The sequence below is a fragment of the Falco rusticolus genome, chromosome 4, assembly GCF_015220075.1.
Source record: "Falco rusticolus isolate bFalRus1 chromosome 4, bFalRus1.pri, whole genome shotgun sequence".
Lineage (NCBI taxonomy): Eukaryota > Metazoa > Chordata > Aves > Falconiformes > Falconidae > Falco > Falco rusticolus.
The window spans coordinates 47,187,590-47,214,813 of record NC_051190.1 but is presented as its reverse complement, the minus strand read 5'-3'; the positions used below and the strand labels follow the sequence as shown (position 1 = coordinate 47,214,813).

The window sequence follows — 27,224 nt, the reverse complement described above, 5'->3', positions numbered from 1 at the left end:
AAGGGCTGGCTTGTTAGCAGTAGATCGTATAAGTCATTAACCACCATCCCTCTCCCTGGTAAGAGAAGACTTACAAATAAACTACCAAGGCCACTGTGGTTGTGCGTGCGTGTGTTGGGCCATTTCCCTGCGTAATTTCCACATTATTTGGAAAAGGTCTTTAATTTGTTTAATTTTTAACTGCCTCCAGCCTCCCTACCTGCTGGCTTTGGAGCCTGGCAGTGGCGGTGGGATGGATGGGCTCACGTACGCACGGCTGGCACTGCTGTCTAACACGGCCTGGGGAAACCACCAAGGAAAGCCTTTTTGTTTGATCTAAAATGCCTCTCTTGCAACGTTTTGGGTTTCTTTTGGTCAAGTATAAGTAAACAGGCTTTTGTCCCCTGTTTTCTGGCTTGCTGAGTAACAGAAAACAAGTGGGAAAAGGTTTCTATTCCCCAGCAAAAGGACTCTGGTTGCATCACTGATACCGTAATTTTATTTTACATTGCAAATTAAACAATACTTGGAAAGATGCAAATCAGATCGGAAATAGAGGTATATGCTTCTAAGTAAAGTAGCGGGGGTGTATGCACCTATTCTGTGCATCTGCGTCTCTGCGCAAAATACACAATTGCCTGCGAAATACGAAAGGTCAAGAAGTGGTGTCTCGGGGGACCCGCAGCCGTCATATTTCATTCCTCACTGGCATCGAGCTGCTGTGCGCGCTCAGCAAAATGAATTCTTTCTTTGGACAACAATACATGCGTTAGTGTCGAGTGTCTGCATCTTTCATGAGTGTGCAACTTTGTGGTAAAATAAATGAGCTGGAAAAAACAGGATGTGGATTTACCGTTGCTCTTCGCCCCAAAGCTTTCTGTTTAATGGAATATAACCCCTTGCTTTGCGAATAAGCCTGTATCTACTGATTTTAAATTGTTTTGTGCTAGCAAACATGTTGATCTTGTTGAATGCGTGTGATGCAGAACATGAGGAGAAGTTCTCTACAGGGCTGTCGTTGCGTTTCGGTTTGCTGGCAAGATTGCAGCTCCCAGGAGCCCTCGGAGCTCCTGTAGACACACGTTACGATTTTCAAGCTGGGAGCTCCTGCGTGGCATGAGTCTGATGTTCAGGTCAAGGAGATAACTCCTTGTAGCTCCGTGGGTTTTAATCTTTAGTTAATTCAACATTTTCCAATTGCGTGCCTGGATGTGCCAAGGATGGTAAAGGCAGAGGATGGCAAGTCACTGCAGTTGCTGGAACTTGTAATCTTATTCTGGTTGTTCTGGATGTGCTGAAACCCCTTGATCACAAAAAAATCCTAGAGAATGAATGGGAGGGATTTGGAATTTGTCTGAATAGCAAGCCCCCCAATATTTGCTTTAAAAAAAAAAAGGATAAAGGAGGCATTAATCTTATCCCATGAGTACCTGGATGAGTGGTGTGTGTGGGTCTGGGAATGGTGGGGAGCAGCGTGTGGGCCGTGCTGGGGAGTGGGGGTGGGGGGGCTGCCGGAGAGGTGCTGGGGTCCAGCGCTGTGTTTCTCCCCACTGACGTTTAGCAGCCCTGTGCTAGAGCTGGCTTTCAAGGCATGGGGGTGTTCCCCAGCCTCCTGTCAAAAAGCACTTTGGGGAGGGCTGAGGTGCTTGGTGGCAGCCTCCTGGGAAGGGGGTCCCGCCGTGGTCGGGTCTGAGCCGCTTCTTTGCTCTTCTGTCAGGTTGGGTTTATCCCCAGCTGCTCCCGGCAGCTGTGGGTGGCTCATCGCAGGTGTAGGCTCATCCCCAGGGCTCAGGGCAGCCCCTCCATGCTTCTTCCCTCCCCTGCAGTCCCTGCAGCCCTGCTTTGCCGATGTCACGATGCGGTGGGACCACAGGGCTGGCCGGCCAGTGGCAATGGGGTTCCCACTGTTGCCTCTTGCTGGGCCTCTTGTTTCCATCTGCAAGGCGGGTGGCAGGGCTGCTCCTTCGAAACATGCGTTGACCTGAGGTGCTAGCAGATAAAAGGGAATTCTCTGACACCTGTTACCAGTTTTGACTCAGAGCAATGTTATTCTTGGTCCATTTCCCTGCACTTCTGTGCCTTAGACCTTCCTTGACATCCTGCTTCTTGCAGAGCGTGGATGGGCTGTTGGATTTCGATGGAGGCTGGAGACAAGGGACATGGGTAGGCTCATCCCAGAGAGGCTGGGGACAAGGGACGCGGGGGGTTCACCCCGCAGGCTGCTGACCTTTCGAAAGCACTGACTGGTTGAGCCTTGTGTTACCCTCCGTCCCCTTTTCATGCTGCTCCTTTGTGCTCTTGTTTGGTCATTGCTGTGCCTTTGTTTTCACAGCTGGGGGAAGTGTTTTGAGCTTTAAAGTTTATTTTCTTCCCTCTGGTTGTCGTCACAGGTTTGTTTTCTTTCTCCCTGTGGCATCTTGCTGGCTTTCCGAGGGGCTGGGAGGCAGGACCATCTCTGCTCTCTGTGCCTTTCTGCTGGAGGGAGCGGGCTTCTTCCCTGCACTGGGCAGAGCTGATGGCTTCGCTGTCTTTGCTGCCTTTGCTTGGTCTCACTGGCTTTTCGTTCATTTAATAAACGCTGTCCAGTTCAGCCAACCCTCCAGGAAGAGGGTAGCCCAGGAGTTTGCCAGCGACATGAAGCACGGGGCTCTGGGTCCGGTCCTTGGCCGAGCTATGGGCACTGGTGGTGGTGGCCGTGCCGAGGTGCAATGCTCTCCTGCCACTGGCGCTGCGTGCAGTTGTTTTGCAAGTCCTTGATGAGGTTTGGGCTGGTCCACATGATTTATTTCCTTAATTGTTACTTTAAGCAGGCAGGCTTTCATTTTGATTACCAAAAAGCCACCCCACAGAATGCAGTGGGGACCTGCCTGTAGGGCCTGCAAGTAACACTTGTTTCTAAAGTGAAAGGTGGTTGAATTTGCTTGTTGGGGTTTCTTGTTTTCCTCTTTTGTTTCTTTTCCCCAAACCTTCCTCGCGCCTGTGCTGGGCCCTGTTTCATACACTTAATTTTTCTTCTGGGGCATTTCTGGGATGTCACCCCAGCACCCCTGAAACCAGCCTGGGGGAGCTGCCTTGGAGCCTGCTCCATCCTTTGAGAGTGGTTGCAGCCACCCACCCAGGGGCTGTGACATGCAAGTGAAGCAGCATCCTGACCCACAGCAGAAGCTGAGAATGCAGCTTTGTTTTGAAACGCCTTGTGCATCATCTCCCAGACCATCTTCCAAAAGACCAGGATTAACTAAATACTTCTTTGGCTCCCTTTTCCCCCTCTTTCTGGTTTTTTTTTGTTGTTGGCTGTAGATGTAATTTCTCTCCATACTCATCCAAAGCCAGTAGGGAATGCATCATCTCCCTGTCTGGTACCGCTCCCATCTTTCACCAGCCCCAGACTTTTCCTAAACCCCAGCTCTGAGTGTGGATTGTGCAGAAACTGCTGAACCAGAATACGGTGCAGGAGATGCCAGAGCAGATGCTAAGTAGAGGAATTAATGATCACTGAAGTGGTGGCATCAGCTTTTTTTTAAGTCTAAAATTATCCCTGAGTGTGCATTTGGGGAGGCAGCAGTAGCGGCGCTTCCCTGGGGACAGGGGCACGGGGACCTGTGCGGGGTGGATGGGATGTGCGTGTCTTGGCTTTGAATTCTCGGTACATTCGTCACCACAAAGATAAATGGGCCAAGTCTGCCCTGTAAATCTTGCAGGGCTCTGTGTTAATGGGCTCTGAGATGATGTGTTTGTTTAATGTGTTGGCACAGTTGCATGTGTTCCCTCTTTGGGCACGTCACCTGGAGGATGGCATTGCTTCCCTCCGCTTCACCAGGCTGTCATGGTCTAGAGCATCCACTTGTGCCGCCTGGCCCGCTTGCCTCTCCTGGATGGGCTGGGAAGTGGCAGCATGGAGGGGCAGGGGACAAGACCAAGCTGGGGCCTGAGAAGCTGTGAGCTTCTTCGGCAGTTTGGCTCCATCCCCTTCTTGGGGCACAATGCAGTGGCTTTGGGTCCCTCTGCTCAGGGCTGGCACCTTGCCCCGTCTGGGGGGGAGTGACACAGCAGTGCTCATCCTTGAGGATCACCCCCATGCCCCTCACTCAAATTGTGGGCCTTGGGGAGCGCATCCCAGCAAGCAGTGATCTTTAAGCCGTCCCATCCTGCATCCATCCTGCATCCCGCCACGCTGCATCCCTCCCCGAGGACCAGCTGGGCTGCAGCTACCAGCACGGCAGCACAGGCTCTGCGGTCGAGGCACAAAACCACCCACTCTCAAGCCAGATCCACCGAAATCCGTGCTTGCTTCCCAGGCAGCAGAGTGCTGGCTGTCTTGGCCAGCCGGCTGTGGTCCAACCTCATGTTTGAAAGCTGTGGAGGGGATGAAACGGGGCTCCCCTACCTAGGTGAGGAGTCCCCGTCTGCCCCGTGGGGAGGGACCTCCAGGGGGGTATTGCCAAGGCCCCCGTGCTGCCCTCCAGGTGTTCGGCACCACTTGCTTTTGGGGGATTTTTTTTGCCTTTTTTTTTTTTTTGAAATTGTTTTGTCGTGCGCCAGGAAAAGGAAGTGAACAAATTGTATAGTCCCATCCACAATCGACGTCCTGTAAACAGCTACCGGCTGCCTTCCATTCACAGCTGTTTTTTCCTATTCGGGGGTGGACAGGGCTGGTAAATAAACAGGCAGAGCTGGTGGCCGCTCCCAGCGCCCACTTTGCCCTTCACTGGGGCTCTGCTTCTGCCCAGGAGCTTTTCCCCAGGGATACCAAGGTGATGAGGTGTGTCGGTGGGATTTGCCTTGCTGAGCGATGTGCGGGTCTGGGGAGCCAACTCTCCCAGGAAAAACAACTTTGCTGGTTTGACTGGGACTAAAGCTAATTACTAGTCGACTAATTTTATTGATTTCAAATCCCTTTTAGCAGAGATTTTGCTGTGAGGCTGATCGCCAGAGCGATTAGGACACAAAGCCGCTTAATTTGGAAGTGTTTATCAAGCAGCCTTCTGTCACCTGGGTTTCAAATCAAATTACGGTGGCACTAGTGTGTCTATCTGTGGTGGCTCGTGCTGTCCCACCTCCGATGGAGGCAGGCAGAGAGCAGGGTTCCCCGTGCTTCTCCTGGGGTAGCTTTGGGGCTAGCAGAAGTTAAGTGTGTTTGTAACATAAGTGTGGTGTGCCGCTGCCTGCGGGGTTTTTATTCCCAGCTGTCACCACGTCCCTGTCCTGCTGTGGCCTGTGGGTGCTGCTGCGGCTGCAGAGCTGGATTTGCTGCCCGGCTTTCAGAGCCTCGCTGTGGGCACCTTGTGGTCAGTAGACCCTTGAAGATGGAAGGTGCCATCTTCATGGCAGCTACGGCTGCTCCCCAGCCTTGCCCAGCCACACAAAGGGTTTGGCCTAAATGTTTTTAATAGACTTAAAAAAAAAATAAATAAAAAAATGCCTAGCCTAGTCATTTTGATGGGAATCAGATTAGGGAGGGTGCTTTGATGCTGGCAGATTGCAGGGGCAGGGGCGGCCTGGGGGAGGGAGATGCTCAGCCCAGCTCAGCCACAGCTCAAGCAGCAGCAGCATCCCCAGCAGTGACCCCCACTGTCACCCGTGGGGCTGCCGTGATAGACCCCTCGCTGCATCCTCCTGACACCAAAATCTAGGTACCTTCAAGCCACCTGAGCCTGCTGGGTCGCAGCTTTGCAGTGGTTCATGTTCTCCTGCGGGTATCCCTTTGTGCAGGATTTCAGAGCAAAAACTCTGGATCTTGCTGTACAAACAGGGTCTGAGAGGTCTCAGGAGCTCTGTGTGCTGCTCTGCATCCTTGCATGTCCTCCAGGTCTGAAGGCATGGCTGCCCACCCCTTGAGCTTTGCTCGCAAAGGAATCAGTAGGGATTGAGCTTGTTTGGAAAGACCTTGGCCTGAATGCAAAGCCCCTGCATTGGGGAGTCTCCAGGTGGGCAGAGCAGGGGCTGGCACTGATACCATGCTCCCTCCCAAGCCACATCCCAGTGCTGTGCTCACGTTGAGGGGCTCAGAGCTACAAAACACCTCGGGGCTTAGGGCTGGCTTGAGGACCAGCAAGTGTGCCCAGGGAGCTTTTGGGGCTCGGGTTATTGAAACCAGAGCAGCATCTCTGGGTGCAGCATCTCTGGGTGCAGCATCTCTTGGACCATTTTTGGCTTCAGGGACCCGGGGGGGGGAGCTGGAAGCCACAGATGAAACTGAGCAGGAGGGACCGCAAGTGGCTGCTGGGGTGTGGGGACGGGGCAGAAAACTGTGCACCCTCCTTAATGCCTTTTATTGGTTCAGAGTTGTGTGTTTGAACTGGTTTTGTTCCTCCTGGGTGAGGAATGGCTCCCAGTGCCTTGTGTCGCTGGTCACCTGTGTGTCACCTTTTACTATGCCTCGCTGTTGGATGAAGGGCTTTTTTTTGCGGAGACTAAATCTGGGCAAATTATTTTTACCCATGCTGAGAGCTTAGGACGGTTCTTGTCTATCAGCTCTTCCTAGCTACGGCACAAAAATCGTAAGGGGAAAAAAAATTACTGTCTGACAGCTACATCTTATTCTATTAGTATGTTTTAATTAGAACATGAGCAAGAAATGTGTTATGAATATTCATGATCAAGGTTATTAAAATGCACAATTAGTCTGTACGCTTTTTAATAACTGTATTAATGGAGAGAGGAGGTAGTTCCTATTTTCATAATTTCTGAATTGGAAAGTGTGCCTTAACTTGGTTAGTTGGAAAACGGGTTTATTTTAAAATAAAGTTGGCTCCCAACAGCTGCGTGCACACGTGGGCGTCTCTAAAACTGCACACACGCCCTGCGCTGGAAGAGAGTTGTAAATGTTGCAAAGCCAAGCACTCCAGAGCTGGGCTATGCCAGAATTAAGCTCACTTGTGCAAACGTAATTCACCTCCGTGCCACGTGAGTTTTGACCCGATCTCGGTTGGTGACTTGGATTTATGATATTTTTTTTGCCTGGGACTGTGGATGCTTTAACACAGGAAACCTGTGCCCAGGGATGAGGCAGAGTTGGGGGGCGAGGGGGATGCCTGCAGGATCTCCATCTCACCCGGGGGAGCCCAGCAGCACGTGAGCCATGCCCGTAGGCAGGAGACACATCGCCAGGTGCCCCAAGGTGCTCCTGACCGTGCCCTGGGTGCCTGGCCTCGCTTCCCGAGCTGCTGGGACAGAAGGGTCTGGGTGGGACGCTTGGGTGTCCTTGGGCGAGCGCTCGGGGAGAGCCCTGGGGCTGCCGGCATGGGGCTGACCCTTCTCACCCCAGGCTCCCCTGTCTTCTGCTCCTTCCTCTTCCTCCCTTTGGGTTGAGCTTGGCTGCTGGGTGCCAGGCAGTGCCCACGGGAAGATGGGGCTCAAGGGCATGGCCGGTGAGTGCTGCAGGCTGGGGAATGCATGACAACCTTGGTTGGTGGCACCGTCTTGGTGGATTTTATGGTGTGAGTGGAGCAAAACCCTGCTGGTGGGGGCTTTTCCAGAAGCACCTCCCTTTGGCCAGGCTTTGGGGTTTTGCAGGGTTGGCAGAGGGCATTTGCTGCCAAATTTTTAGACCCTGACTTGGCTACGAAGGGAGGGAAGAGCAGGTTGGCGCTGGATGTGGGACAGATGCCAGGAGTTGAAAGCGGGCAGTCTGTTTTTTCCTGGCTTCATCCCAGAAATCCCTGAATTCTTAAAACACCTGCAGGCTGAGAATGGGACATTTTCGCCAGCACCTTTCATGCTAGTGACTGCAACTCAGGGAAGGCGTGAGACCTTGTTTGCCAGCAGGTATTGGCCAGCAGGCTGGCCGTGCGGTGCTGTGCTGGCACGGGCATGTTCGGGGGTGGCCGAGCCTTGAGGGGGCTGCTTCCAGAGCCGTGGGCTGCTTTCCATGCTGCTCGGGTGGGAGAGCGATAACCTTGCTTCACCTTGGCAGCTGTGCGACCACATGAACACGGGCGCCTGGGGGGACAAAAAAAACCCTTTTGGGTTTGCTGTTGCAGGATTTGGCCGCTGTGGAGCTGATGGGAGAAGATCAGGGTTTCCCTGGTTGTTGTGGGGAGGGTGGCAGGGGGCTGCTTGTCCCCAGCTCTGCACCTCCCCAAGAGCAGGGGGAGGGAAGGAGTGGTGCCCGGGACTCGCACACATTCGGGGAGAGCGGTTCGTCCTCCCAGCCTGCCATGGTGCCTGGGTGCTGTTGGAGCACCTGGGACGGTTCTGACCCCTCTTTGGGGTGTGCTGGTGACACCGCAGCAGGGCTTGTACAGAGGGTTTCCCCGTTTCTAGGGGACTATTGGCCCCAGCTGTTGTCACCCGTAACACCTGCCATCTCCTCTCCCCTCCTTCCTTGGGGAGACCTGGCAGTGATATGTTTTTTTTCTTTCAGGAATTTTGGCTAAAAATTAATTCTGGGCTTCTGGGCACCTGAACTCCTTCCAGAGCCCCCCTGCAGCTTGTCCCACTGAGCATCCTCACCCAGTGCATCCTGGCCTGGGGATGCTCCTCTGCTGTGGGTGGCTTAGAGACAGGACCGGGTGGCTCTGCAGGAGGGCAGGGTGACACAGGGCCTGCGAATGCCTGTCCTACATGGTACAGGGGTGGGCACGGAGATCAGGACCCCCCTGTGCCTCAGCTGTCCCCTCTGGCTCCAGGGCTCCTGAAGCACCTCGTGGGGACGCTGGCCGAAGTCCTTGCCCCTCTGCGCTGGAAGGACAGGTTTGCCAAGGATGTCTGAGGCTGCAGTTCCTGCTCATGTCTTCACCCTGAACCGTTGGGGAGCTTTAAAAATACCCGTGAAAGCAAAATGAATAGAAGGAGCATTTCTGCCTCCTGATCTCCGTTGGTGTTTGCAGGGTATGCAGATGAATTGCTTTAGAAAAACACATTAGCAAAGCAAAAGTTTATTCTAGGAAGTAGGAGGTGGGAGAATTGGCAGTAATTCTCCCTAGTATCCAAGGTATTATTAGAGGCTTATCCCTGCTCTGCACAGTAATCACATTGGAAATTTTTGATTAGAAAACAAAATCTAAATGAGAATTATGAATATTCATTAGGTGTATAGATTAATATGCATAATTATGCAAATTAGACAGCAATTAAACACCAATTCTCTGGGGAAATGATTAACACAAAGGCACAGAAATAGAAGGATGTAATTTGAAAGAAGTTTCTGGTTAAATGAACAGTAAGGGGAGCGGAGGAGACAAATACACGGCGTGTTTGCCATAATAATCAGCTTTGCTAAAATGAAATTGGAGTGTGCTCTGCAGCCTCGGCCCCTCCGTGTCCTTGCTCCTGCATGCACCCCTGTCCCTGCCGCTGTCCCACGCCACCGCTGGCACCACTGCTGCGAGCAGGTCTCTGCTCCTCAAACAAAATCTCCTGAAAGGCCCTGCTGGCACCGTGGCTGCCATTGGAAGAGCCACTGCAGAGGGGTCCGCAGAGAGCCCCTGGGGCTGGGGGTGACACAGGGTGATGCTGGGTGCTGCCAGCAGTTGCTGCAAGAGGTTTCTCGTGCTGCCCTGTGGCAAGTGTGGCCATAGACCCCCTGAGTGGGGCTGGGGGTTCCATGGGACGAGGCAGAGAGGTGGCTCTGGCCAATGCCACCCGCGCTGCTCAGCCCCCTGCTGATCTGGGATTTCTCCATGTCCGCCCTGGCTGAGCTCGCAGTGTCTTCATAGCATCTCCAGGGGCTGGCCGTGGGGCAGAGCGATGGACCTGCCCTGTCTGGCCTCCTCTCAGATTGCCAGCTTTACTTACCCCGTGAGCCTCTGAACGGGGAAATGCTGACTGCTGCCCCCTGAACCCCGGTCACTTGCTGGAGTGGAGGAGATGGACCAGCACAGCTGGAAATCCTGATGCTGAGTCGAGTCAAGGCTCGTCTTCCAGGAAAGGTTTCATCTGTGCAGTCATGGTACCAGCTTGAACGGCAAGAGCCTTGCGGATGCGACTCCCCAGGCTTTTAGTGTCCAGGTGGATGTTCACCATCTTCCGTGGGTGCTTCTTGTGCTGGTAGCCCATGGGGCACAGCCTGTGTGGAGCTGGCAGACCATGAAAGGAGATGATTTCCTACCGCAGTCTGTGTGCAGGCACATTGCAAAACACTCCTGTTTGGTCCCTTGCCATTTGGGGTCAGATACACTTTGCCAGGGATAGGCTTGGGAGGACTAAAAATGAGATGGACAGGAGTGTGCTCTGATCAGCCCCCTGTGGGACCCCAGCTTCCTCCGTGGGACTGTGGGGGGCTTAAATAAGAAATGCCCTTGAACCAGTACAGGTAACATTGTAACCCCAGCAATTCTCATCTCAGGCTTTCAGTTCTTTTAATCTGCTTGGTTGCAATGAAGGCCAGAGTTTGGTCCATGACCTAGCAGCACCATGGGCAAAAATCAGGTCCTGCTGGAGCACTGGGATGGGTGCGATGAGTTTGGAATTCATAGTCCTCTTCAATGTCGGTCTCCGGGGAGAAGAGGTGCATGGGTGCTGTTTGGAATAAAGCGAGTTAAAATACTTGTTTCTCCTCTTCCCACTGTCCCGTGTTTTGAAGCATTTCCAGGCTGTGGTGGGATTTGCTTTGAAGTTTGTGGAATAAACTCCCAGCTGGAGTGGGAAGGTGAGGAGGGAGAGGGGAGGATCAGTCACGCCAAGTGGAAGTGGTTTATTAATGAAAATACTGTTTTGTTTGTAGAAGGAAGAGTTAATATTGCGAGAACACCTTTGAGGCTTTGCTGATAAAGCAAGAGTAACCTTTGTTCTTCCTGTTTTTCGGTAGGTTTGGATGAAAGACCGGGATCAGGTTCCTGGGGAACGGGAGATCAAAACAGCTCCACATTTGACCAAGGAAGGGTAAGGATAAAGCACAAACACTGAACTCCAACCAAAATAAACGGGGGCTTTAACCGTGGCTTCTCGGCGTGTGCGTTTGTGCCCAGGTTGGGTCTAAACCTGAAACAGCTTTTCTTGCCCTGTTTCAGATGTCAGTTCTGTAACCCTGTGGGGACGACAGCAGGGAGAGGGATCGACACACACCCCCAGTCCCTATCTCCTCAGGCTTTGCTGCCTTGAGGTCCCCCTGGAGAAGGCTTTTCCTCCAAAAAGCTCCCCTAGGCCCACCCCCCCATGTGGGCTCCCCTCCCGGCCCTCGGCTGTTGCGTGGGGAGTGGGGGGGCTCCTGGCCACGGGCTGGGAGAGGTCCCCACGTGGGGCTGTGGCCGAGCAGGTTGAGGGGTCTCACCTGATGAGCTGTGCCTTCAGCAACGCTTGCTGGGCGCCTACTGTGCACTGGTGCGCTGCCGGGAGGGGATCTACCACCCCAGCCAGCTGAGGAGCCCGAGGTGGGGATGGAGATCCTGGGAAGGGTTTCTCAGGGAAGGAGTCGAGGCTGCAACAGTGCGTAACTGGGGCCTGGGGAGGGAAGAGACATTAACTTAATTGAAACGGTGTTATTTTGACAGATGCTCATGTTTTATTGGGTTTGTGTGATTCGTTTTTGCAATGGTACCTTTCCCTTCCCTTAGGTCAGTGGCAGAGCAGGCGCTGCGGTGTCATTTCTCATTTTTATAGACCTTCACCTCACACCCTTGCCCCCCTCCCCGGCTTGGGGAGGGGCTGCCTGGCTCTCACCTGCCGGGCAAAGGCAGAAGCTGCCCCAGCACAGGGCAAACGTCCCTGCTTTGGTGCTATAACCCCTCCCAATGCCATGGCCTCATGGCTGCACTGCCTTGCTCACCCTCGCTGTGAGGATAAAATCATTTCTATGCCCTTTTTATGAGGAACCTTTGACTTTGACACTTCCTGCTATCAGAGAGACTGAGCTCCGCTTGCGTTCTGGCATTGGGTTCAGCATCCCCAGATGCCCCGTGGTAACTCTCCCTTGTTGCTTCAGCAGAGCTATGGGGAAGGCCCCCACTACAGCGAGCACAGGGACCTGCCGTCTCACAACAGCATATCTTCATCGCCATTCCTGGGAGCTGGACTAGTGGGTAAGAGCCTTTCAGCTGCCTGGTGGGTGCCTGGGCAGAGCAGGGGAAACCTCCCGCAGAATGGCACGCTGTGGTGGGAGCATTTGCACCGGCCGGTGTTGCTGTTCCCCATGTTGGACCTGCTCCAGGTGTTACCAAAGCTGTGGTTGAAGGAGCTGCTGTACAGAGGGTCTCCTCAGCGCTTGATGTGTGTGACAGCTGCTGTATTTTATGTGTGTGATTATTTTTCCCTGCTTTACAGTAGCACCCAAAGGCAATAGCGGAGATTGACGCCTGCCGTGCTGGCACGGGGTGGGCTGAGTTTGCTCCTGGGAGCTGGTAATCAAGGGTGGAAAAAGCGCCAGGAGAGAGGGGGAGAAAAGACACGTTCATCGTAAGGTCTTCCAAGAGGCTGGTGGCTGCTTTGCTTTCCAGCCTGGCAGCCCCAGGGCAGTGCAGTCTCCAAAGAGAGCTGGTGTTGCTCCCCCTGAGAGCTGGAGTTGCTCCCCCTCGTTGCAGTGGGATTTGGAGGGCCTCTGCTCGTGTCCTGCAAAGGCTCCATCTGGCTCCTCCATCCCTTGCTGCAACGGAGCAGCACAAGGAGCTGGTGGGGACTGGCGAGTGCCAGAGGTGGTGATCGTGCGTGACCAGATACCTGCCACAATTTACCCAGTTACCTCTCCCAGCTCGGGGGTGGGAGGAGAGATTAAGAGCAAAAAATAGCCATCCTGAAGGGCTTAGAGAGCTCTAATGATGTTAGGAGCTGGGGTTAGTCCTCCCCACCTTTGCCCACGCAGTGGTGGTTAAAATCCTGCAGCAAGCGTGGCAGGAGCAGTGCTGGGGCAGGGTCCTGTAGCTTCGCGGCGTGTGGTGGTGGTTTGAAGGGTGGGGATGGAAGAGGGAGTTGTGTTCAAAACAGAAAATCCCCACCAGGAGGTTCTTCCTGCGGAGCTGGTCGGAAAGGGGAAGAGAGGAGCGGGGTCATGCTGGGAAGCGAGTGGCCACACGTTTGCCCCACCTGGCTGGGTGTCTGGGGTGAAGGGCTCACTCTTAGCTCTGCTCGCCACCGTCGTTCCTCTTGCTGTTGAGAGACAACAACGTTTAATTGCCCCTTGGGGGTCCTGCACAGGCGTGGAAGAGCGTTTCCAAGTGGCTCGTCCCGTCCCTCTGCAAGGACGGTTATTCCTTCTCATTTTCTGCCCCAGGACGATGTAACCAAAGCAGAGGAGACGTATCTTAATAAGACAGGCTACCCTTGATGCAGTTCAGCAGGGTTTCTTGGGGGTGTGCGTGGGGGGGACCCATCCCAACCCATCCCACACCTGGGGCCAAGGCAGCCTTGAGAGTTTCCAGCTGAGAAGGAGCTGCCCGGGGAGGAACACGGAGGTTTCCCCTTTGATGTGTGCAGGGAAGACGCGTTTGGCTTCCTCTCAAAGACAGGGCTCCCAGTCTTTGGCAAGCGCGGCGGCACTCCCCGGCAAGGCTGCGAGCCCAACCAGTCCCCAGCACGTGGAGTTGCAGCTCTGCCGCCCCGGCGGGTCATTTCCACCAGCTGTCTGGGCCTAAAGGACAAGCTGCAGCTCAGTGGCCGGCAGGACGGAGTTGTGCACTGTGTCCGAGGCTCCAGTCCCTGCTGGGACTGCATCCCCCTGTGCTGGTGCAAGGTTTTGGCCACCAGCCTGGCTGGTTGGGTGCAGCACTATAGCTCTGCTGCTTGAAACAGGGGCTGGGGAGGCCAGGAGGGAGCAGCCAGGAGGGGCAGGGGGCTCCTCACGTTTCAGAGATGCTTTTGTTCCTAAAATTGAATGTGGTTAAAGTAGAAAACATCAATTCCTGGAGCAGGTTCCAAAATACATAAATAAGCTTTACTTTGCCTCTGTGCTTATGTGCTGAGAAGGATGGACTGGAGGAAGACCATGGGTGGGATTTTCTCTTCCTCTTTCCCAAGCTGCTTCTGGAAACTTCTCTAGTGGCAAAATGAGTGGAAAAGGAGAGAAAGGAGAGCAGAAAGAAGATAAATAATGGCTTTTGCATACAATAGCCTAAAAGCAGTGGCAAAGTGGGAGGGAAGGGTGAGTTTTAGAGATATGTCACTTCAGCTGCCAGTCCCTGGTGTCCAGCAAGGTCCCCCCTGGGGGCAGTGGGCTGGGCAGGCTCGTGTTAATGAAGCAATTGAGTGGAACCTGTGGGGTTTAAAATGTGAGGTGATGGAAGGAGCAGATTAGTATGGACATGTCCAGTGGTACCAGGTGGACAAAAGGTGTGTGTGAGACGATCGTCTAAGTCCTTCTCCAAAATCAGAATTTATGTCTCCTTCCTACTCAACCTTTTATTTCTTCAAGGAGGATCAGAAACTGCTGTAAGAAACATTTCAGGAGGAACGTGATCTGTGCTGGAAATGCTGGATTTGGCCAGCTAGAATGGGAGGCTGAGCTGAAAGGGCCCCACCAGGAAAAGGTGCACCTTGGCTTCCCCCTTGGCGTGGGCTCTGAGCACTGGTCTGTGCCAGCTACCACTCCGTTGGGGTGGGGCTGGCCTCCTCCAGGAACCTGTGTCCTCCAGCTTTTGTGTTTCTTGAGTCAGGGCAGTGTCCCCTCTTAACGGTGTGCACTGGGGCACTGAGCAGCCTTCCCGCAGCGAAGGGACACTGCTCCCCAGGCAGCGCTTGTTGAAGAAATGGAGGTAAACTGATTTTTTGGGCTCTTATTTTCTACATGCATACAAATGGAAAGGAGGCTCCACTGGCACCAGCCTTCGGTGGCCTGGGGAGCTCCTGACAGCCTGGGCTTTGAAACTGGTGGCATCCTTTTGAGGACGGAGACTTCACCTGCCCCTGAAGACTGGCAGTGTTTCGGGGCTGTGGTGTATGGGGAGAGGAGCAGGGGTGCAGCTGAGCGCTCCCCTTCCCACATGAGGCATCTTGGCACTCACAAACTGATCTGACACAAGCAGGGGGGGTGAGGAGAGATATTCAGGAACTGCAGAGTGTAGTGGCTGTTTGGATAAAGGAGCAGCAGAATGTGCGAGCTTGTTCATCCCAATCTCTTCCCGGCGCGTCCCTGGGAGCTGGCTTTGCAGTGCCGGCCAGGGGAGCTCTGGCTGCAGGTGGGTCTGGCTTGCGAGCGGTGATGATGATGGTGCGTGGAAGCTGTGCAGAGCCTTGGTGTCAGGTGTATTTTAGCTAGAGGGGTGGAAAATTGGGAGTAGTGCCAGGGCAGCAAACAAACTGCATGAGAAGGGCTGGGCTAGAGGGAGTTGTGTAGCCCAGAAGAGAAGGAAAGCAGGTCTGTGTTTGATGGGAGGAGGGCACTGCCAGCACATCCCTGAAAGCCCTGCAAGGCTCTGTGCCATCGCTCCAGCCCGTGCCCTTGTCCCCTGCCCAGGGTCCCCCTCCCAAGTGCAGTGTGGAGGGGGCTGCTCCGCTCCCAGGGTGGAACTGGGTGAGCACAAAGCTCTGTGCAAAGTGCCGGGCAGATTTAATCCCAGAGGGACAGCGTGCCTGTTGTTTCCCGCGAGCAGCAGCAGTCCTGGCAGCAGGAGACACCATCGCTGGAGGGATGGCTGCTGCCTGCTCACCTGGAGGCAGCCCCAGTCCAGCCCACAGTCCAACCCATCCCCACTGGGATGATGGCCCTGCGGATTGCTTGGTGCACACCTAGTCCAAAACCGGTTTGAATTCAGACACCGTGCTTTGAAAAGTCCTGGCTTCTAGTCAGGTGGGACAGAGGGATGTGGTATTTGGGGCTTATGGATGTTCTTTTAGATGAACATACGGCATCCGGCACGATGGGAGCTTGGCTTTGGGAGACACTTTGGATGCAGAGCAGGAGAGGGGCTGCTGGGACCTGTGGGTGCTGCTGCCAGAGCTGGCCTTCCCTTGTCCTCTGGGCTCCCCAGGAGCTGCAGGTGAGGCTGCTCATGCCCTTGATGAAGGGGATGGTGCAAGGGCAATGTTTTGTCAGCTTTCCAAAGCTCAGGTTCCTTCCCTGCCACAACTTCAGCTCCACGAGGTGATGGGGAAAACCAGAGCTGTCTGCAAGGCTAACTGGGCGAAGAGGTCTGGCCTGTGTTGCACTGGACAGGATAACCTAAATTTAAAAAAAAAAAAAAGAAAAAGCAAGTAAGTCCCTGAATGGAAATACCTTCAGTGCTTTGAATAAAAATCACCCCAGGCTGCTGGGCAGGGGTCACTGAACCTGATGAGCAGGGTGCAGTAGCAATGCCTGCGAGCTCCATCGCTCCGCGCTGATCCCTTGGTGCTGTTCCCCAGAGGACACGTGGAGAAAGGTGATGGGGACCATCCCTGGCCACCTGGGGTGCTGCCAGGACACTGCACGGTGACAAACTGGCTTGTCCCAGAGGGTGAGGAGGGCTTTTCTCTTTTAAATCACTAGTCTTCAAAATCTGCCACTATTTTACCATTCATCTCCAGTGGAAGGAGGGGGAGGGGGATTGCTCAAACAGCAGGGGAAACTGATAAGCCATAACAGATTTCTTTCTAGTAATTATTTCTAGTAATTAGCTTCTTTTCAGAGGAGTGTTTCTAATCTTGTGTGTATTGTGAGCTGTTAGGGATTGGGTTCCTCCTGGACAATGGTTTTAATCTGCCCACCAACAGGGTTTGCTGCTCCTGTTTTTTTAACATTTTTTTTTTTTTCTTCTCCTCCCTTTTAATCCCCGGCTGTGTTTTTACTCCCCTTTTTCCCCAGGCCGTAACTCTAATGGAATTACCGGCAGAGCTGGGGGGCAGAGCTGGGGGGAGGAGGTGCGTGGTGGGTGGCTGGGGCGGTGGGTGCCGGGGGGGCTGCACTGGGGCTCCGTTTTGGAGCAGGGACGGGGTGATGCAGGGGCACCGGTGTGAACTCCCCGCAGGCTGGCAGCAGCGTGGGGCACTGCACCTCGGCCAGGCACCTGCCTTCCTCCCGGCAGGCACCGGCAAAACCTGTAGGCAGCATTGAATCACCTCTTCTTGGCTGATTTGTATGCACCTTGGGGAGAGAAATGGTAAAACCACAAGTTTATTTCAAAGCACGGTTTGCTCCCGTGGAGGTGAGATGCTGCCACGGTCCTGGGCGCCAAGGCCAAACCCGGCCACTGCCAGAGCTGGCAGCGAGCTCGGGAAAGCGGAGTTTTTATTCTGCTATCTTGTCTCTGAGCCCGGGAGCAAATCTGCTCTTGGGAGGAGAGAGCACAGCCGGCGTGTGTGGGTTTCTCTGCAGAAGCCCAGGGTGAAGGCAGACATGGGAGAGGCTTCGTCTGAGCCCGGCACAGCCAGATCCTGCAAGAGAGAACATGCTGGGAGAGGAGGGAGGTTGGGAAATGGCTTGTTAAGCAGGGTTGAAGGCAGGGGTAGGAGCCGGCAGGGGTGGGAAAGGCAGGGGGTGCCAGAACTCGCAGCGAAGCAACGCTGTAAGGAGCTGGTTATGCCAAATGCTCCCAGCCAGTCTCTGGGTGCACCTTGCTCAAGGTGCCATCCGCTGCGCTTCACCTTTGCACGCTAAAATCGGCAGAGGTAAATCCAAAGATAGGATTTCCAAGGGAAACCCCTGTCCTGTTCAAGGGATTTTATTCCCAGTATCTCCTGACTTTTTATTTCCCCCTCCTCCTCCAAGATCCCTTAGCACCTCTCTGCAGGATTTCAGTAACTGGCTCAGGAGCAAGATGGCATTCGGGGAGATTCCTGGCATTTTCTGCTGAGCCCTGCCTGTGCCCTGGTCCTTGCTGTGGCTCTGGGGTCTCGCCACCTTTCCTGGTCGGTGCCCCTGGGTTGTGCTTGTGAAGGGGTGACTCGGGTGAGTCCCAGTGCAGCTGGGTTTGCTGCCTGTGCCCAGGGGGCATCTCCTGGCAGCCGAAAGCAGCACCTTCTGCTGGCACGTTCCGATTTTCTTGCCCAACTCGTGAACTTTTTTTTTTATATTTCAGTAGGCTAGATACATTGTGATCCAGAAAACTCTGTTCTTCCTTCTGCCTTGTTTTCTTAGACAACAAAATAAAATTTTCTACTGCTGAGGGTTTTGCTGCTTTTTCCCCTGCCTGCGTGATGACAAAGGAGGGCGCAGGGGCTGGGGGTTGCCCCCCCTTTCCCAACCTCCCCCATCCCGTGAGATGCCCGAGTGTGCAGCAGCCTGCAGGTGCCAGGCCATGCTCGCTGTCCCACAAAAGACCATCAGTCGAGGGCAGCGGGATGAGGAGCAGTGTGGCACAGAGCTGGCACTGGGTTGCTGGTCCTTCTTGCCGCGCACAAGCCAGGAGCCCTGTTGGTTCAGCGTCTGATTGATCTGGTGAGGGCAGAGGCACTTGGCTCGGTGCTTCACCGCTCAAGCCACGCGTGGAAGCGGCGGTTTATGATCAGATGGGAGGCCTGGCAGTTGCTGACCAGATAAACTAGCGTGACATTACCCTGGCTTTCCTCTGGTTTAGGAGTAATTGTGATCTGCCTGATGCCACAACCTGTTGAGTTATTTGTGTAACGTTGCCGGCACTGCGGCAAATAGAGCTGCTAAGCTCTTTTAAAAATTAGGTCATTTAGGAGATCCATCCTCTGACATTTTGACCTTTGTTTACTTAACGTTTAAGCCTCTGAAGCGAAACGGCAGCGGATGGTGCCCGGTGCATACGGCTGTCGCTGGAGGTGAGGGGTGCCAGGGTGCTGGCGTGCCGTGTTGGGACCCCCGGCATCATTGGGAAGGGGAGTGTCTCAGGTTTGGGGGTTGTAGTGGGGGAACCCACTGCGATACCTGGGTTGTGTTCAAAGCCCCTGTGCTAAGGCTGCAAAGCCAAGCAGCCTTCCCTCTCTTCCCGTCTCTGCCCAGCCCTTCAGGGGAGCTGGTTTGGGGAATTGCGTTCCCCCCCTGCCTTCATCTGCACCCCAAAACCTCCTAGCCGTGTGTGGAGCTGCCTGCCAGCCCAAATGTCGCCCCAGTGCATTAACCTGCATCTCAGCAGGCTTCAGTGATGGCTTTGGGTTAAGCAGATTGGCAAAATCCTCCCCCTCCCAATTTTGCTTACTAAGCCGGAGTGGAGGCAGGATGCGATCACCCCTTTTCAGGGAAGGGCCTTTGCCTGCGCAGGGGGGTGCTGGCAGAGCCCAGCACCGGAGCGGTGCCATCCTGCCATGGGTTCAAAGCCTTTTGGATCATCATCTCCTGTTTCCCTCTTTATTCCTGGTTTCCCTGGTGGTGCCATTAATAGGCCGTACCTAACACCAGGGGAAGATGCCTCATACATTTTCTGTCCAGTTTTTCTTCTTTTTTTCTTTTTTCTTCAATGAAAACATGTCTGTTCCCCACTAGAAAAATGCCTAGTTTTCCTTTGGATGGGAGGGAAACACCAAAGCAGACTGTTGTGCTTCTGGCTGCCCTGGACAGACAGTGTAGAACCATTCCCTTTCTCCCTGGCCTGGGGTTCTTCCCCAGGGCTGCAGCACTGCCCAGGCACCCATGGGTGCTGCTTGCTGGGGGACCACCGTGTATTCCGGGGCTGTGACCGCAAAGGAAGAGACTGCAAGGGCATTTCAGAATGGAAACATTTCACCATGTGTGTTGGGTGGTTTTTTTCCTCCCTCCCCCCGTGAAAACACTATTTTCAGCAGCGTGTGGGCAGGGTGAGGTTGAGCATGTTTGATAAAAGCCGTCGCTGGGTGCTAAAGTTCATGTGGTAGCGCTGGGGCACGTGGGCTTGGCTGTATGGGGCGGCATCCCGGGCAACGGGGATGCTCGGCTGCAAGGAGCCCTACGGTCCAGGAGGAACCTGCCGGGTGGGATCTAAAGGAGGGGGCTTGGAAAGGAAGGAAAGGGTTTTCTATCCAATGCCTGCTCTTTAGATCTGGATGGGGGTTTGGAAAGTTGAATCTCCACCAGGAAAGGGGAAGAAGGTAATCCCTGCGCCGTATGGAGCAGGAGCTCAGCTCCACACGCTGCTGCTCAGCACGTGCTGGAATTGTATTTCCTATTGTATGGAAAGCACCCACAGAGTCTGGTCACTCATGCCTGGCTTTGCTCTGTCATTGCCTCTGCCAAATTTGCCTGGCTTTTTTTAATATGTCTGGAGGGAGATTTTTTATTTTTTTTCCTCTGGTCTGACACGGCCAGTTTCCATGGCCACAAGCACTTCCCTGCATTGCTGCAGTTTTGGGGTTTTGCTGTTTACGGACCAGCCGATCCCTGCTGTCTGTGAACTTAAAAAGAGCCTCCTGTTTTAGCCATGAGCTATTACGGGAGGCAGTCACCTCTGCAGACGGGTGGAGGAAGCTGCATTATGAGAGCAGGCTTCGCACCTCGGCGGAACAGCCCGCACCCCGAGGGACACACACAACCTCCCCTTCCCTCTTACACAAAACCTTGTCTTTTCTTTTTTGCACTGTAGGGAAGAGCAGTGAAAGAGCCTCGTACTCCACGTTTGGAAGAGACGCAGGAATGCCAGGACTAAACCAGGTAACGATAAAAGGCATTGAGATTTTTTGCTTCGTTTACTGGCTAAGCTGCTAGGAGCCTGGGAATGAAAAGCAACCTGGCGATATGCATCTTGCCCCTCTGCACGAGGTCCTGGAAAGCCTCTGCTCTGCTCAGAAACGTCTGTTGAGTGTCAGTGGTTTATGCAGGCATGTGTTGCTGGCTCAGAGGAGTTGTCAGAATTTAGAAAATGGGGTTGTAGCAGCTTCTCAGTTCTTTTAAAAACCTCTTCAGGCTCACTTCTTCTGTTATTGCTAATCCTGCTTCTAGCTGATTTGTATTTAATCAGATATGACCTAGCCACGCTGCCCTCGGAGGGGGTGTCAATGAGTCGGATCCAAGCAACACCTTTCCTTGTGACAGGGTGGCTGCAGGCAGAGGAGCGCTCCAGGAGGCACTTTCTCCCTCTGGCTACTTGCCTTGAGGCTCTCGCTTTGCCTCCAAGCCCCACGCCTGGTGCTGCATGCTCCCCCTCCCTGACCAGCGTCCCCATGTCCCCCCACTCGCCGGATGAGGGAAGGAAGAATCTGCGAGATGGTTTCTGTGCCGTTGTAGCATCGGTTTGGTCGATATTGGGTGGCGTTTTGGTTTTATAGTGGTTCTGTTGCTGCAGGACCCGCATATCCACAATATGGGGGGAGACACGGCATGGGAGAGATCCGCCTCTTGCAGCAACATCCCTGCCCTGTTGGGTCACCCCATGTGAACCCTGGCAGGAGGACCAGGGCTGTGCCGTGGGGAAAAACTTGCTTCCTGTGGGGAATACCACAGGCATCAATCAGAGCCCGGGAACGCAGTTGACCAGCCCTGAGATAATCTAGCCTGCTGCCACCAGCATCCAGAAATAGTTTTTTGGGAAGGAGCGAGCACCTCCGCTTTGATGTGTTGCTGCAACTGCCCCGTCAGTGCCCGAGCGTGGCCCCGGGGAAACAGTCCCACCATTTTATTCAAGGGAGCAGCTTTTGGCTGGACAGCTTTTTATTTTATACATGTACACACACACATATTACAAGTTTTAATTTTACACAAATTTGTCATAATTTCCTCTTCTCTGAACTGAGGATGTTTCCTTTGCTGAAACAGCTGTGCTGGCTGTCTGTGCCAGAGTGGATTTAATTTACCACTGAAGCTGCTAAAACAAAAATGGGACAGATGCCAAGCCTTGCTTTTTAATGTTATGGTTTTGCTGGGGTTTCATGGAGGAGGGGGAGATATAAAGTAACAGAAATGGGGTGGGCAAGTGGTGCTGGGGGCTGGGAGAGGCCCTGGCGTGGGCACGGGGGTCCGGATCAGGTGGCAGAGCGGGAGACTGAGACCGTTTGATGTGGAGGGGGAGACAAAACCCCTCTTGTGTGGGGTGGTGGGAGGCGAGTGGGGCTGTCTGCACACTTCACTGTGGCCCCCAGAACAGTTGTTGCTTCTGGCTCCAGGTTTTTTTTTTCCCGGGGGGTGGGGCATTGACCTGTTGGGGTTTTTTTTTTTTTTTCCTTTCTGAAAAAGAGCTGGAAAATTGTCCAGTGGCAGATGCCCTGGATGGGGAGCAGTTCCTCCCCAAAATGCCTTCCTCGGGGGCAGAGCTGCAGCTCCCCCCTTGTTTAACCCTTCACCATCTCCAGAGGCATCCCCAGGGAGAGGGAACAGGAAGAAAATCCCTTTCGTTGGGAAATTGCTTTATAATCTCAGTGCTGCTCCAGAGATACCTGCTGGAGGAACCGGGCAGCAGCAACCCAGCCCTCCGGGATCTCCTCCAGGGTGCTGTGCCGCTTGCTTTTCTTGGCCACGCAGCTCCGTGGCGCGTAGCGGTTTCAGTGCAAAGGTAATATGACCGGTGGAACAGATTGCAGGAATTTCACCAGCTGTGAATACATGAGCTCCTCTTTCCCTCCCCAACCCCTTTCTGGAGGAGACAGTTTTAAAGCAGTGGGTTTTAATTTCCAGTTTCTCAAAAGCCTGAAATCCTCCTTTATTTCAATGTGTTGCCCTCGGAAGATGGGTCAAAGCGAAGCTTTTGTTACTTAAAGGCTGTTTGCCAGCCCTCTTAAATTCCGTGCAAATACATTTAACTTGCTTCTGAGGTGAAAGGGGCGATGCTGACGGGTGTGCTCCTGGAGGTCAAGGCATACTTGCTCCATCCCAGGAGCCAGCGAGCACCCTGGGCTCCGGCTCCTGCTGCTTCCCAGCGTGCCCAAGGTCAGCTGGGATAAACACGAGGGAGGAATTTCCTCTTTTTAGAAAGAGGGATTCGACTTTTCCCTGATAAAATGCAAGAGAAAACCACCCCCCCAGAGGCATTGCAGCTCTGGACCCGCAGTGGGTCTGGCTGCACAGCACTGGGATGGGAGAGGAACCATCCGTGCCGGCTCTCTGGGCTGGGCTTTGCGGCTGGGAGGGCACTGGGAGAAGCACGGGGGGGCACTGGGAGAAGCATGGTCAGGTGGGCTGCTGGCTGCGTGACCTCCTGTCTCTTGTGTTTAGGTGGTGGAGGGATGTGACAGCCTCAGGGGCTCCTGCGTTTGCTGGTGGGCGAGCGCTGTGTTTGTCCTCTGCCCCGGCGGGGTCCCCAGCAGTGTCGCGAGGGGCAGGATTGGGGCTGTCTGGGGGTCCCCAGCAGCGTCGCGGAAGCGAGGGGAGAGATTGGGGCTGTCTGGGGGTCCCCAGCAGTGTCGCGGAGGCGAGGGGCGGGATTGGGGCTGTTTGGTCAGATGAACCTTTTGAAGATGGGTGGACGTGCTGTGCCCGCAGGCACCAAAGCACTGGTTGCATCAGAAACTGTAATCCCTTGTAAACTCTTTGTAGGAGTTTTGTCCTGAGTAAGTCCACGAGGCAGAGCAGGGAGCGCTGTGTAACGAGCCCCTCAGCCCGACAGTTGCCTCCTCTTTGGTTTTAGCAGACTGGGCCGATAGAACGGTCGGCAGGGTCTCATCCTGCCCCCGTGTCAGCGAGGTGAGTGTGGGACCACGATGCTCCCCGCAATGACACCTGCCAGTTTGCATCCTTGGTTTGTAGGGAGGTTCCTTGCTGGGGTCCAGCAAGAAAACACAGCTTGAAAGACCCTTTTTTTTGCTGCATATATATTCCCCCACTGCTACCCCCATATTTATATATTTGTTTTTCCTTCTGGCCCCTTGGCTTGTCTTTTCTATTTTCCCCTCAGCTGAATTTGTATGAAGGTGGCTCAAGGCAGCTCTGTTCTCTCCCAGTCACCATGGTGGTTTTCCAGCGTAATTATATGGAAGGGCTTTTCTGTCTCCTTGTTTGCAGACTGGTTTCCTGCCCAGTGAAATGGGAATCGCAAGTCCGAGCACGCTTTCCCCCACTGGGGTGAAAGGGGGGTCTCAGTACTTTTCTTACCCCAACAATCCTCGCAGGAGAGGTGCTGACAGCAGCATAGGTAAGTCGCTTCGTGTCACCTTCGGGTGCCACTGCTCTGGTTTGTGCCACCGCTTGGTCAAGCAACCGCAGGGGCTGTTGGTTGGGCAGGAGCCCGTGTGGGATCTGCCTTCAGGAATGAAAGCGCTGATGTTGCCATATGTGCACGTAGGTGTGAATTTGGCATTTGCTTTTTCGGGGGGGGGAGGGGGGGGCAATAAAATATAAATATATAGAATATATATTAAAAAAAAAATTAAAATGGGTGTTTGGGCTCGGAGTCGTGTAGAATTTCCTTCTTTCTGGAAAATGTCAGATTAGGTGGAAGCAGCACAGGGCTTGAGGTTCTTCTAAAAACGCCTTCAGCCACGCTGCACATCAGTAGTCATTCCTGGAAAACCTTGGGCCACCTTTGGGGCTGGTTTTATGGCCGGTGGCCCTCCTGGGAGCCCCTGACCTGCTGCAAGCGAACGGGGCTGCCAGGAACAAGTCGCTCAGAAGCGGCGTGAGGTGGGGGTGCTCTGCCGGGGCTGGGGGAGCTGTGCCCTGGGACACTGCGTTTGCTCCAGCACCTCTCCTTGCCTACCTGCCGGCTTTGGTGTTCCACAGCAGGAGTTGCCCGTATCTGGATCTACATGGGAATAAGCCATTTTGCTTTTAATGAAAGCTAAGGTTGGATGTGAATTTAACTTCCGAGTGAAGACAAAAGCCCCAGTTCTCCAGAACTTGTGTTTCTTGTCATAGTTCCTCTCCGCACCCTCCAAAGTCACTTTCTTGCTGTTATTTTGGGCTTTCCCCAACAAATGAAACCAGAAGTGACGTATGTTACATGTATTTTTTCCAGTGCTTTTCAGAAAAAGGCATCCACTTTGATACTGGCACTTTAAAACATTGCGGCTTTATATTATCAGCCAGGAAAACGATTCTTTTGCATCAGGTCATTCTGTGTGATGAATTTCTCCTCCTGAGCTGCAACCTGGCAGAGTCCCTGGCTTGGCAGACTTGCTGTGTTAGCAGCCTGCACCCCCCGCACCTGGGGCTTTCCTTAATTACGAACTGAAAAAAAGCCCTCAAATTTTTAACCGGTGCTTCTTCCCCCCTGAGCCACTCAGCTGGGTGTTTACTCCCCCCACCTCCCTCTGAGCTGTCTTCCCCCCCAGGACCATGTGTCCTCCTGCGTGGGAGCTGGACCTGGAGAGAAGGGCAGGGGAGGGACTGGCCCAGGGCAAGCGCCATCCGCCTTCCTGCAGCAGTGACGCTTTGCAAATGAAAATGCAACCCCATCCCTGCATTTGTTCTCTCACTGCAAACCCACTTCAAGTTAAATTGTTTCAAAAAAAAACCAAAAAAAAAAAAAAAAAAACCCAAACAACTGAGGGGTTACTTATGGGCTCAGTCTCTTCCAAAGAGCAAGCTCAGCCCTTCTTTACACGGTGAGTGCCTCTTACCGTGGTGTTTTGGGAAGGGCTGCCCTGTGAACTCCGGTTTTGGGTGAAACCCACCCTTGAAGGGTGCAGATGAGATGAGGAGGAGAATTTCATCCTCAGACATTCTCACTGTTGATGATTCCTTGGCTATGGGGCATTTGGGATCTGAGCCCTGTTTGTACCTGTGTCTTCCATCCTTGGAGACTCGAAGCTGTAGCTTGTTTTCCCTCCTGCTGACCCCCTTCAAAAATTAGATCCTCTCTTCTTTTCTTTAAACCAGATGGACAGCCCAAAAAGGTTCGGAAGGTGCCTCCTGGACTCCCCTCCTCGGTAAGTGGCAGGAGCGTTTCCCCCACAAGTATCTCCTCCCCATTCCTCCATCCCCTGGGTGTCCTGGCTCCCTCTGCCACCAGAGCTGCTGGCCGTACGGGTCCAGCCACCCCAAACATTGAGGGCTTGGATTTTAGCAGGACGGGGGAAGGGTTTTCCCAACTCCAGCTTCCTATGTAGGAGAAATGGGGAAGCCCTGTGGGACTGCAGTGCCGGGGGACTGACTGGAGAGGTGGAGCGGCTGGTGGTGGCACCTCCCTGGCCAGAGCCCGCACCCACCACCTCCTGCCCTTGCTGGCTCTCGTCTGTTTGATGTTATGTCGTGAGTGCCCAAGTGAAATGTAATATTTTATGCGATCAGATTTCACTCCAGAAGGGAAACCAAACCAGTTGTAATGCGGGCAGGCAGCTGGGGCTGCTCCAGGTGTGTGCACTGCCTGGGCTGTTTTATAAGAAAGCCGAGCAGCCTGTAGGAATATCTTAGCCATGCTCTTGCGGCTGTTACAGGGGAATAAACTGAACAATGTCTTTGTGGCTAGAAGTAATGGGATCTCCAGAAAAGCTAATTGGAGTGGGCTGGAGGGTTCCTGCAGGAATATGGGAGCTGTCTGGCTGCGCGGCAGCCGAGGCTGCATTCCTCGCTGGAGCGTTTGCGTGCTTGCAGGGGGACGGGCAGGCTCTATCCTGCGGGCGAGCTGGAGCCCAGGCTGGGGCGGTGCTGGAGACGTGCCCTTGCCCGAGCACGTCGTGCTGCTGGCTGCCAAAGTTGCCGCTGATGCGATGTGAAGCGGGTGCCCGCTCCCCCAGTCCTGGGGGAAAACCCGTGTGCGTCCACCCGTGGGGGAGGTCTCGTGCCATGCTGTTCCCTGCTGTTCCCTCGCTGCTCGCACAAAGCTTGGTCTGTAACCTCCGCTGTGGTTCTGCCTTTGGAAATGCCCCCCGAGATGCTGCTCTTGGGAGGATGGAGGGAGAGGAGGGTGCAGAGGGCTGCCCAGATGGGGTTTGCAGGCTGGAGGGTCCGTGTGGACCCTCGTTGTGCAGAAACCAGCCCCAGCCAGCAGCGCTCAGTTGCTCCAGCAATCTGCGTTTTAACAGGGAAAACCTGCGCCAAGCAGAATCTGTCGCGTTGCGTCGAGTTGGTGTGTGAAACGCAGGGCTTTTACATCCTGGTCGACATGTGGGGAAAACATCGCTCCCAACAAATGGCCCTTTATTGGCCTCCGATTTCAAAAGGTGAAGGGGCTCGCTGCCCCCTGTGCTGGCAGCGCCCTAAAGGGCCACGATTCCCAGAGGAAGAGCCAGAGCTCAGCGCCTTCCCTGTGCCTGAGCCAATGCTGCACAGCGGCTTTTCCAGCCCAGAAAGCGCTGGCTGTCGCCTCGGCTGCCCCTTGACCGCAGAGCTCCAGTTGTTGGTGGATGGGCTGGTGCTTGCTGCCCTCTCTTTGCTGTGACCTCCGGCTTCTCGGTTTGGTTTTTGACTTCCACACCTGGGGAGCAAAATCCGTACCGAGGCAGTGCCAGAAGTGCAGAGCAAAAGGAGTTGCCGGCCTCAAAGGCAGCGGATCAAAGGCTCTTTCTTGTCTGACTCGCCTGCGCAGGAGCCCGCCCCATGTTATCGCTGGACCCTGTGCAAAATAAATAGGTTAATCAGCATCTTATTAAAATAAAATGCTTTAATCTGTAATTCCCTCGCTGCTTTGAAACTCGGAGAGGTCAGTGGATGGAATAGT

At 54.0% G+C, this 27,224-nt stretch overlaps 1 protein-coding gene across 19 annotated transcripts in view; it reads left to right on the top strand.

The window, feature by feature from the left end:
• Positions 1-27,224, top strand: part of TCF3 (transcription factor 3) — an 80,397-nt gene that overhangs the window by 30,842 nt on the left and 22,331 nt on the right. For 15 of the 19 annotated variants that reach the window (XR_005103783.1, XR_005103782.1, XM_037384437.1 and 12 more), the window contains exons 4-8: positions 10,730-10,803; positions 11,843-11,939; positions 20,283-20,350; positions 23,630-23,759; positions 25,445-25,494. Coding sequence is in view for 17 of the 19 variants with exons in the window: in XM_037384437.1 (XP_037240334.1) it covers positions 10,730-10,803; positions 11,843-11,939; positions 20,283-20,350; positions 23,630-23,759; positions 25,445-25,494 (419 nt within the window). In the remaining 2 variants the exon portion in view is untranslated. The remainder of the gene's footprint in view (positions 1-10,729; positions 10,804-11,842; positions 11,940-20,282; positions 20,351-23,629; positions 23,760-25,444; positions 25,495-27,224) is intronic. The other 4 variants (XM_037384451.1, XM_037384439.1, XM_037384453.1 and 1 more) reach the window with 1 other exon arrangement.